This window comes from Boleophthalmus pectinirostris, unplaced genomic scaffold (assembly GCF_026225935.1).
Source record: "Boleophthalmus pectinirostris isolate CB_2022bp ecotype Guang Dong unplaced genomic scaffold, ASM2622593v1 HiC_scaffold_3, whole genome shotgun sequence".
In the NCBI taxonomy this organism is placed as follows: Eukaryota; Metazoa; Chordata; class Actinopteri; order Gobiiformes; family Gobiidae; genus Boleophthalmus; species Boleophthalmus pectinirostris.
Window position 1 is genome coordinate 8493176 of NW_026571299.1, and position 11892 is coordinate 8505067.

General features: G+C 44.0%; 1 protein-coding gene across 1 annotated transcript in view; it reads right to left on the minus strand.

Annotated features, from left to right (window-relative positions):
* Positions 1-474: 474 nt before the first annotated feature.
* The window catches only part of slc44a1b (solute carrier family 44 member 1b), a 34066-nt gene continuing 22648 nt past the window's right edge, over positions 475-11892 (minus strand). The window contains exons 12-17 of the mRNA XM_055160551.1: positions 11785-11868; positions 10471-10608; positions 8927-9163; positions 7865-7942; positions 3199-3446; positions 475-894 (exon numbers count right to left, since the gene is read on the minus strand). Coding sequence (XP_055016526.1) covers positions 3423-3446; positions 7865-7942; positions 8927-9163; positions 10471-10608; positions 11785-11868 — 561 coding nt within the window. The 3' untranslated portion in view covers positions 475-894; positions 3199-3422. The remainder of the gene's footprint in view (positions 895-3198; positions 3447-7864; positions 7943-8926; positions 9164-10470; positions 10609-11784; positions 11869-11892) is intronic.

Here is an 11892-nt window from a genome sequence, read left to right on the forward strand (position 1 = left end):
GAAAAAGAATCTGTACACTGCAAATTTCAGATTAAAATTTATATCGGGTTATTTATCTTGTTTTCAGATTTATTATCGACTTACTAGTTTTGAGACCGATTAATTCTAGTCTAGAGGTTGTTTATTTTTAGATAACTTGTCAAGTAAAATTATTTTGCTGCATGGACAGATAATTTCATTTTCTGATAGATTTAAGTGTTTATATCTTACATTTTGTCCAAGCTTTTTTGCAGTGTACATGTTCATGCATGAATCAAAAGCCACACTGCGGAACGTTTCAGGTTATGCTCCGTTTGCTGAGATGCAGGTCCACTCACAAATTGGCACAAGCTTTAATATTAGGTATGTTAATTTTCATCATTACAAATAAACCTGTAATAAAATAAACACATTTGTTGGATAAAATGTTCTGCAGTGGCTCTTTAACAGGTTATGTTTTCAGTACTGTTTCTGGTGGACGTTTGATATTGACACTGTTATTTGCTTATTCCATAGCCTCCTCTCTTTTCCTTGCACCCATGGCTCCTTTCCTTGCACTTGTGGCTCCTTTCCTTGCACCCTGATCTCCTTTCCTTGCACTCTTGGCTCTTTTCCTTGCACTCTTGGCTCCTCTCCTTGCACCCTTGGCTCTTTTCCTTGCACCCTTGGCTCCTCTCCTTGCACTTGTGGCTCCTTTCCTTGCACCCTGATCTCCTCTCCTTGCACCCTTGGCTCCTCTCCTTGCACCCTTGGCTCCTCTCTTCGTCTCCTCGTCTCCTCTCCTCTGATGGACTTCCTGCCAGGCTCCACAAATAGGAAGACGTGTTGTTGTAGTCGGTAGTAGTCACATGATGAAGGAAACCCCGCCCCTTTACAGAACAGGAGGTGTGGTCTCAGGCTCCGCCTCATTCAGATCTGGACCAATCAAAACACAGAAAGCAGCTTCAGCAACAGGTACTATAGACAACGGCCGGAAGTGCTGCGATCTAAGGTAAATGTCACTTCCGGTTAATGTTTTTTTATGGTAAATTATCTGTGAAAATGTCTCGCGTATTTTCCACCAGCTTCATAAATCTGCCCCATCACCAAATCTCCAACCAACAAGGTCCACAAAGGACATATTCTGTCCATGAACAATTTATCCACAACTATCAAGGTAAGAAAAATGAAAACTTAAAGGCAAACAGTCGATTTCATAATGTAGATATTAGCATAAACAGAGAGATTTGTGCAGTTTAAATGCTAGACATGAAATCTGTGAACATCTGTAACATTCAAACTGCACAAATCTATCTGTCTATGCTAATCTCGACATCATGAAATCGATTTTTAATTTTAACTCTAGAGTCAGTCTGTGTGAACAAGTTACTTATGTTTTATTCATGACCAGAACATTAGTGCACTAATAGTAGTTGTTATTAGTTTTTAAGCTTTCAGGGGCGGTTCTAGGGGATGGCCACAGGGGCCCTGGCCCAACCTCTAATCTGATTGGCCCCTGAGGTGCCCCTGTTCTGTCAATCAACTGACGAGAAGAACAACCGGAGAATTCAATGATCACTGATGCAATTCTACCTCCAATAGTAGTATTGTGTCAGTAGTATTGTGTCAATACAAGTTAATAGGAGAAGAAAAAGACCTGTGGAGGACTTTTTTTTTTTTTTTAACTGTTTATGCTTGTATCTGCACTGTACTGAATTAATCATTTGTGTTCTTGGATGTTCCCTGTACTTGGCCCCTGAATGTAACATGTGGCCCCTTAATGGTCCCTGTTTCAGAAAAATCCTACAACCACCAATGGCTTTCATCTTTCTTCCCTTGGTAGTTGTAAAAAAAACAAAAAAAAAATTCTTCATGTTAGAATGTTTATACTTTATCAACCTTGTTGGTTGAAGATTTGGTGATGGGGCAGATTTATGAAGCTGGAGGAGAAAACTCGAGACATTTACACAGATATTTTAGTTTGTGATGTAAGTGTGAATAGAGTCTATAAAAGGGCACACTCTAACACTTTTTTGGGGGTGGATTTTTAAATTTTGTTTTTCATTTTCTGTAAATCCTTTGACATTGTATTCTCTCTAAACCAGGATTTAACCAGGACTAAACCAGGACTAAAATCAGGACTAAAATCAGGACTAAACCAGGTCTAAACCAGGTCTAAACCAGGATTTAACCAGGAATAAACAAGGCCTAAACCACATCTAAACTACGACTAAAATCAGGAATAAAACCATATCTAAACCAGATCTAAACCACTTCTAAACCAGGACTAAACCAGGACTAAAACCAGGACTAAACCAGGACTAAAACCAAGACTAAACCAGGACTAAAACCAAGACTAAACCACAACTAAATGTAGCACTAAACCAGGACTAAAACCAGGTCTAAACTAGGTTCAAACCAGGTCTAAACCACGCCTAAACCAGGACTAAACCAGGACTAAAACCAGGACTAAACCAGGATTAAACCAAGACTAAACCAGGACTAAAACCAGGTCTAAACCAGGTTCAAACCAGGTCTAAACCAGGATTAACCAGGACTAAAACCAAGATTAAACCAGGACTAAAACCAGCACTAAACTAGGTCTAAAATCAGAACTAAAACCAGGTTAAAACCAGGTCTAAACCATGTCTAAACCAGGACTAAAATCAGGACTAAAACCAAGTCTAAACCAAGGCTAAACCAGGACTAAATCAGGATTAAACCAGAACTAAACCAGGACTAAAGTTAGGACTAAAATCAGGACTAAAACCAGGTCTAAACCAGGTCTAAACCAAGAATTAACCAGGACTAAAACCAGGACTAAAACTAGGTCTAAACTAGATCTAAACCAGGACTAAAACCATGTCTAAACCAGGACTAAAACCAGGTCTAAACTAGATCTAACACATGTTTAAACTGGGACTAAATCAGGACTAAACCAGGACTAAACCACATCTAAACCAGGACTAAAATCAGGACCAAAACTAAAACTTAATAATAACCTTGTGTGTTATAAAGGAACAGTCTAACATTTTCGTTTTAGTGGATTTTTAAAATTTAGTTTTGTTTTTCCTTTTCTGTAAATCCCTTGGCCTTGTATTACATTATTTTCTTTGTGCTGCTGCATTTGTTTTACTGCTTAGCTCCAAAAATAACTCAATAAAACTACAAATCTTTCCAGGTGGAATTTGGATTCGGCCCAAACAAATTTAAGGTGGGATTTCCCGTTCTGATTCTCACCTTTAAACGCGTCGTCCTTCAGTGGTGCGTTCAGGTGCGTCTGTAAAAAGCCCCTCTGTCCGTGTCGTGGTGTGTTCATGTCCTCTCCGTAAAGTGCTCGTTATTTCGTGGTTATTACTGTTATTTTCGTTATTAAAATAGTGCTTTCCCTGCTCCCTCCCAAAAACGGGAAAAATAAATCTCTGGAATGTCTCTGTAACAAAGTCCCAGTCCACAGCGCGCCGTCAAACCGAACTGGAACCTGGCGCCTGCAACGGGAAGTGACATCACACACACAACAGGAAGTTACATCACAGCACAGGTGCGGCACGGGGGGAGGAGTCACGCAGGTGCAGAGGAGACGGAGGTTTTAGTACAGGAGTAAAACCGGAAAATATAAAATAATCGTCGAGGCGTTTGTTTGTTTCAATCATTTGACACAGCGGTTTTCAACAGGTGAGACCGAGTCCCCAAAGAGCCACTGGACCGTACGCCGCGCCTTTAAACCAGGACTAAAACCAGGTCTAAAACCGGGTCTAAACCAGGTCTAAACCAGGTCTAAACCAGGTCTAAACCAAGACTAGACGAGGACTAAACCAAGACTAAAATCAAGACTAAAACCAGGACTAAAACCAGAACTAAATCAGTTCTAAACCAGAATTGAACCAGGACTAAACCAGGATTAAAATCAGACTTAAATCAAATCCAAACCAGAGCTGAACCAGGTCTACAATCAGGATTAAAACCAGGTCCAAACCAGTACTAAACCACATCTAAACCAGGACTAAACGAGGACTAAACCAAGACTAAAATCAAGACTAAAACCAGAAATACACCAGTTCTAAACCAGTACTAAACCAGGACTAAACCAGGATTAAATCAGGACTAAAATCTCGTCTAAACCAGGACTGAACCAGGAGTAAACCAGGACTAAAATCAAGGCTAAAACTAGTTCTAAACCAGGGTTAAACCCTGACTAAACCAGGATTAAAATCAGACATAAATCAAGTCCAAACCAGGTCTAAACCAGGACTAAACCAGAACTAAAATCAGGACTAAAACCACGTCTAAACCAGGACAAAAAGAGGACTAAACCAAGACTAAAATCAAGACTAAAACCAGAATTAAACCAGTTCTAAACCAGTACTAAACGAAGACTAAACTAGGATTAAATCAGAACTAAAATCTCGCCTAAGCCAGGTCTAAACCAGGACAAAACCAGGACTAAAACCAGGTCTAAACCAGGTCTAAACCAGGACTAAAATCAGGACTAAAACCAGGTCTAAACCAGGACTAAAATCAGGACTAAAACCATGTCTAAACCAGGTCTAAACCAGGACTAAAATCAGGAATAAACCATGTCTAAACCACATCTAAACAAAAAAAAACAGGACTAAAATAACCAGGACTAAAATCAGGACTAAAACCAGGTCTTAATCATGACCAAACCATGCCATGCAGACCACGCCTCCTAAAAATATTAAAATATTGTCGCCGCCGCATCCTAATAATGACCTTCTGTGTCGGAATGGCGGAAGTGTCACCATTCCTCCCAAGGAAAAAAAAATGTCCGGGTGTAGGGACGCTTGATAAAAATGGAAAAGCCACCACTCCGACAATTAGACGTCATGTGTTTTAAGCGGAGGCTCACACTCACCCAGTCTGAAAAGCCCTGCTCTAAACCAAATCCTCCTGCACTTTTTAATCGTTAGTGTTGTGGTAGTACCAGGCGGTCGGTCAGTGCACCTGAGAAACCCCCCTGTAATTCAGCCCATGCCCACAGGTGGCGCTGTTTCATGCACAGAACAATGGATGATGGATGAGAGTAGTTTATTAAAATGAAGCATGCACACACACACACATGAAGTTAGACAAAAATGGCACAGTAAAACAAAGGCACGAAGCGAAAAAGAAATGACAAAACATAAAAACAGATGTGTAAAAATAAATCTCATATAAAAACAAATAGGAAGAAATCACTTAAAAGGTCCAGATTACGTTATTTTCATTTTCAGATCTATGTTACGATGATGTTTCCTCATCACAAACAGACCTGGAGTTGTGTTTACAGAAAACATGTTCCACTGTGTTTTTAAAATCCACACAGCTTCACTAGAATAATTTAGATGATTTCAGCTGTGAAATTGCTGAAATTTGAAGCTACAGCTACTTTTTTGAGAAGGGTCCAGAGTCAGAAGAACGCTACGTGTTCTAGTTACAGACTATAGTTTGCAGCGAAGTTTTTGTCCATTATTTTAAGATGTAGCCAGTATTACTACAACACATTGTTAAGTTAAATGTGGTCATGTTCACTGGAAATAGCAGCCGTAGAACTTTGGTGAATGTGATGTTTCGTTTTGGTGGTAAACAGTAGAACACGTGACTTTCTTCTGGCTCGCGGTTAGCATACGAGACAACATGAGATTAGCTACTACCCAATGTGTGTCGCTAATGTTAGTATCGGATTCGGATACAATAGATGCATCAAGAATCTTGGACTTCCGGTCATCGTGCAATGCATACTGGGAAGGATTTTCCGAAAAAAGTGAGCATTAAACCGCCATGTTTGATTTCCCAGTGGGATGCGTCTGTTGTCAGAGCCGAGTTTTCAAGTCTTTTGAACCATATCGCTTTTGTTTCTGGTTCTTATATTGTCATATTTTAGTTTTGGGATTCGGACATCGTTAATTCTGTGGTTGTTGGATCCTAACAGCGGAAAACGGCTCGAGAAATTTGTTTGTGAACTTCATAAATGCAAAAGGGAATCAGATGTGTGTGACTGTAAACCTCCGTTAAACTAGGGATGGGCATTCGATAAAATTTTCTTAATCGATCATCGGGAGAATTAATGATCGATTATCGATTAATCATTAACATTTTTTATATTAAAATTTATCATCATTATTATTACTATCTGCACTACTAATCTGCATAAATAAATTCAACTTTACGACATATAAACCGTAACGACTCTAGAGCCACATCAGCCCGTTTGACATCATAATGTGTTTAATGCAGCTTTGCACAAGTCTCACAGAAACGAAACTTAAAACCGCATGGATAATTTGCATAAATTAAGCAAAGAAAATAAACAGCTCTTGTGCGCTGATGCGACATGACTCAGTGGAATAGAGGTTAGTGTGACCATATTTGCGTTTGTCAAAACCAGGACACCGTACGGGGGGAGGGAGGTGGAGACTCGTCATCGACATTGAGCGACTCTCACCTGGCAAAACTTTTTCCCACTGGACACAGAAACATATGTGCTGCTTTATACACTGTGCACATGGACTCACACTTGTCCCAACCGGAACAGAAAGCGTGGAATTTCTTGTACAAATTATTGTTAAATACGCATTTGTGCTTCGACACGTTGCAGACTGACCGACTGTTTGTGTCTCGCTCCTTCTGATGCAGAGAGACACATGTACAGACCCTGTTTGGTCACACTAAGCTACGCACAGCAACTTACATTCGGTTTGTCGATTAAAATCAATGTCTTAATGATCAATTATCGATTAATCGACTAATCATGCCCATCCCTAGTTCAAACTGTTTCTCTTCCCAACGGAATTGAAAAATAGTGAAAGGCGAAGGTGATGGGCAGAATTGATCCACAGGAAGGATGAAAAAGTAAACCTTTGGCTGCCTAGATCATGCCGATTTTGCAGCGAACATTTTGTATGTGGCGCGCCATCAAAGTAAAATCCAAATCCCTCGCTCAACCTTGGTTAAGAATTTAAAAAGTCAACGCCAAAGTGAAAGGCACCAACTGTTCGCCAAGAAACACCTTCCACTGCAAAGAGACCAAGACGTGATGTTGCTGTAAAACCACAAGAACAAGAAACTGCAGCTCAGTTTGTTTGTCTTCTGCACCTCTCGATTAACAAACCGGATCCTGCTTTGATGACGCTCCACATACATTTGTGTCCTCAGCTGGATGATATAGATTTTTTTAATGTCACTGAAATTGCTTCACTCCTCGGTGCACCAGAAAATATTGGATATTTCTACTGCAGTCTCAGTTGTAGAAAATATTAAACAAAAAAGGCAACAGCGTAACACAACAAAACACAACTCCGGGTCTGTTTTTGACGGTAACAACATTATAACATTAAAGTTTAAAGTTCTGCGTAATATCGGACCTTTAAATTCAAGACAAACAGGACAAAATGGCGTCAGTTCGTGCTGTTAGTCGGACTCATGCAGCGGCCGGCTTCTTGTGGGCGGGGTTTGTGCAGTTGCATTTATGGGCGGGGCCTGTGCGTTTGTGGGTGGGGCTTGTGCGTTTATGGGCGGGGCCTGTGCGTTTGTGGGCGGGGCTTGTGCGTTTGTGGGCGGGGCTTGTGCGTTTACGGGCGGGGGCAGTGAGGGGCGTGCACAGCAGGAAGAGCGTGCACGTGGGCAGGTACAGTCCCAGGAAGAGCAGGAAGTCCTCGGTGAAGGCCTGGACCAAAGCGGGTTCTCGGGCCGTCGCTAAGTCCAGGACCAGACCCAGGACCAGGACGGGCACGTGAGCCACCTCCAGCTCCGCCCACTCCTCACTCTGAAGCCCCGCCTCCTCCTCCTCACTCTGAGGCTCCTCCTCTTTGCTCGGAAGCCCCGCCTCCTCCTTGTTCTTAGGCTCCTCCTCCTTGCTCGGAAGCCCCGCCCCATCCGCCACAGCGTCCCCGCCCACCTCACTCACCATGGGCTCTGACTCCGCCCCTTTCACTCTGCGCCGACTCAAGCCTCGCTCTACACGACGACTGCTCTCCACAAACTCCTGCAAAACAAGACCAGAACCAGGTCTAAACCAGGTCTAAACTAGGTCTAAACCAGGTCTAAACCAGGACTAAACCAGGTCTAAACCAGGTCTAAACCAGGACTAAACCAGGTCTAAACTAGGTCTAAACCAGGTCTAAACCAGGACTAAACCAGGTCTAAACCAGGTCTAAACTAGGTCTAAACCAGGTCTAAACCAGGACTAAACCAGGTCTAAACCAGGACTAAACCAGGTCTAAACCAGGAATAAACCAGGTCTAAACCAAGACTAAACCAAGTCTAACCGAGGAATACATCAGGACTAAACCTGTACTAATCCTGAACTAAACTACTAAACTCATCCTGCAAAACAAGACCAGAACTGGGTCTAAACCAAGACTAAACCTAGATTAAACTGGGACTAAACAAGGTCTAAAGCGACTCCAGCTAAACAAGACCTACAATGGTTTAAACAAGGTCCTAAACCAGGTCTAATCCAGGACTAAACTTGGACTAAACCTGGACTAACAGATACTGCTGAAAAAGAAGACCAGAACCAGTTCTAAACCAAGACTAAACCAGGTCTAACTCAGGAATACAGGAGGACTAAACCAGGACTACACCAGGACTAAACCAGGACTAAACCAGGTCTAAACCAAGAATAAACTAAGACTAATCAGGACTAAACCTAGACTAAACCAGCTACTCCTGAAAAACAAGACCAGAACCAGGTCTAAACTAGGAATAAACCAGACCTAATAAAGCTCCAGCTAAACAAGACCTAAAATGGTTTAAACCAGGTCCTAAAGCAGGTCTAATCCAGGTCTAAACCAGAACTAAAACAGGACTAAACGAGGACTTATTTAGGCCTAAAGCATTACTAAATTGCGACTAAAACAGGCCTAAACCAGGATTGAAGCAGGTCTGAACTATGATTTAAATCAGACCAAACCAAGACTAAAGAACATCTGAACCAGGACTAAACCAGGTCTAAACCCGTGCGTACCATGAGGGCTTTGTCCATGTAGAACTCTTTGCCCGGCGTGCCGTCGTTGTATTTCGTGTCTATGGCGAAGCAGAGGAAGAGAACGTCCACCACGATCTCGAAGACGGACAGGAAGCAGTGAGAGACCAGGAAGGCCCCGAGACACACGAAGACCAGCGGCAAAAGCCACTCGGACAAATCCCGCTGGTAGTTCAGGACCAGGACCCCCGCAAAGGCCGTACACGAGACGATCAACACCTGGGACGGAGGAAAGGAGGGTTCAGAAACGAGCAGGAAGGAACAGGACTGGACCAGGACTAGACTAGGACTGGACTAACACTGGACCAGGACTAGACTAGGACTGGACTAACACTGGACCAGGACTAGACTAGGACTGAACAAGGACTGAACTACAACTGGACCAAGAGCGGACCAGGTCTAGACTAGGACTGGACTAGGACTGGGCCAGGTCTACTAAGACAGAACAAGGACTGAACTACAACTGGACCAAGACTGAATCAGAACTGGGCTAGGACAGAACCAGGATTGAACCAGGACTGGACCGGGACTGGACTAGGTCTGAACCAGGTCTAGACCAGGTCTAGACTAGGGCCGAACAAGGACTGAACCAGGAATGGATTAGGACTGAACTAGGTCTGAATCAGGTCTACTAGGAATGAACAAGAACTGAACTACAATTGGCCCAAGACCGAACCAGAACAGAATCAAGATTGAACCAGGACAGGACCAGGACTGGACTATGTCTGAACCAGGTCTAGACTAGGACTGAACCAGGTCTACTAAGACAGAACAAGGACTAAACTATAACTGGACCAAGACATGAACCAGGACTGAACCATGACTGGACCAGGACTAGATTATGACTGGACTAGATCTGAACCAGGTCTAGACTAAGACTGAACAAGAATTTATGAACCAGGACTGAACTGAGATTGGACCATGTCTAGAACGAAGACTAAACCAGGTTTAAACTGAGACTGAACAAGGACTGATCTATAACTGGACCAAGACTGGACCAAGTTTGAACCAGGACTGAACCAGGACTGGACTAGGACTGGACTAGGACTGGACCAGGTCTACTAGACTGAACAAGGACTGAACTGCAACTGGACAAAGACTGGACCTAGTTTGAACCAGGACTGAACCAGGACTGGACTAGGACTGGACCGGGACTGGACTAGGACTGGACCAGGACTAGACGAAGACTATAAATCGGGTATAAACCAAGACTGAACAAGGACTGAACTACAACTGGACAAAGACTGGACCTAGTTTGAACCAGGACTGGACTAGGACTGGACCAGGACTGAACCAGTACTAAACTAGAACTGGACTGGAAGGACTAACTAAACTAGAACTGGACTAGGTCTAAACTAGGACTGTAGTGTTTTTTTTTTGTTTGTTTGTTTTTTTTGGTATTGAGTCTAGCCCAGATCCTCTCAAATCCCTTTAAACCAGAACCTCCTTCTGCTGGTTCAGGTCCTTCTAAACCATCGGGACCTCAGACCCGTTTGAGGCCCACACAGAGTCAGGTGAGTCCAGACCTTTCCGAGGAAGAGGACGAAGTCTCCCACGGCGTTGATGGTGGCGACTCTCAGAGCGTTCTCCACCAGGATCACGAAGGCGTCACGAGCAGATACGCAGAAACTCGTGCTGTTTATCGCCGTGGCTGCGTATGCGTTCTGAAGGAGAGGAGACGAGGAAGGAGGAGAGGAGACAAGGAAGGAGGAGAGGAGGAGAGGAGGAGACGAGGAGGGGGACGAGAGGAGATGAGGAGGGAGGAGAGAGAGAGGAGGAGATGAGGAGGAGAGAGGAGAGAGGAGAGAGGAGGAGATGAGAGGAGGAGGTGAGGAGGAGGAGGAGGAGGTGAGGAGATGAGGAGAGAGAGAGAGGAGGAGACGAGAGGAGGAGGGAGGTGAGGAGACAAGAAACAAGAAAAAAAAGAAGGAAGAGACGAGGAGGGAAAGGAGGAGAGGAAACGAGAAGAGAGGAGATGAGGAAGGAAGAGAGGAGACGAGGAAGGAGGAGAGGAGACGAGGAGGGAGGAGAGGAGATGAGGAGGGAGGTGAGGAAACGAGGAGCAAGAAAAAGAGGAAGGAGGAGACGAGGAGTGAAAGGAGGAGAGGAGACGAGGAGAGGAGACAAGGAAAGAGGAGAGGAGACAAGGAAGGAGGGAAAGAGATGACGAGAGAGGTGAAGAGACAAGGAGAGAGGGAGGTGAGGAGAGAGAAGAGAAAACAAGAAAGGAGGAAAAGAGGAAGGAGGAGATGAGGAGGGAGGGGGAGGAGAGGAGGACGCAAGGGGGGAGGAGGTGAGGAAGGGGGAGACAAGGAAGGAAGAGAGGAGACAAGAAAGCAGGGGAGGAGATGAGGAGGGAGGGGAGGAGAGGAGGACACAAGGAGGGAGGAGATAAGGAAGGAGGAGAGGAGGAGGGATGAGAGGGGAAGAAAACAGATAAGCATTGTAAACAAGAAATAAAAACAAGTCCTGTCCTGGTTCAGTTCTGGTTTAGTCCTGTTTTAGTCCTGGTTTAGTCCTGGTTCAGTCCTGGTTTAGTCCTGGTTTAGACCTGGTTCAGTCCTGGTTCAGTCCTGGTTTAGTCCTGGTTTAGACCTGGTTCAGTCCTGGTTTAGTCCTAATTCAGTCCCGGTATAGTTCCGGTTCAGTCCTGGGAATTTAATCCTGATTCAGTCCTAACTCATTCCTAGTCCTAGTTCAGTCCTGGTTTAATCCTGGTTCAGTCCTGATCCAATACAGGTTCAGTCCATGTTCAGTCCTGGTTCAGCCTTAGTTCAGTCCTGATTCAATACGGGTTCAGTCCTGGTTCAGTCCTGGTTTAGTCCTGTGGTAGTCCAGACCTGGTTCAGGTAGTTGAGGCACTTCTCCAGACACCAGAGGCAGCAGATGCAAGTCTTGAGGAGGCAGCGGGCACAGGCGTTCTCCTGGACGCACCAACAGCACAAACG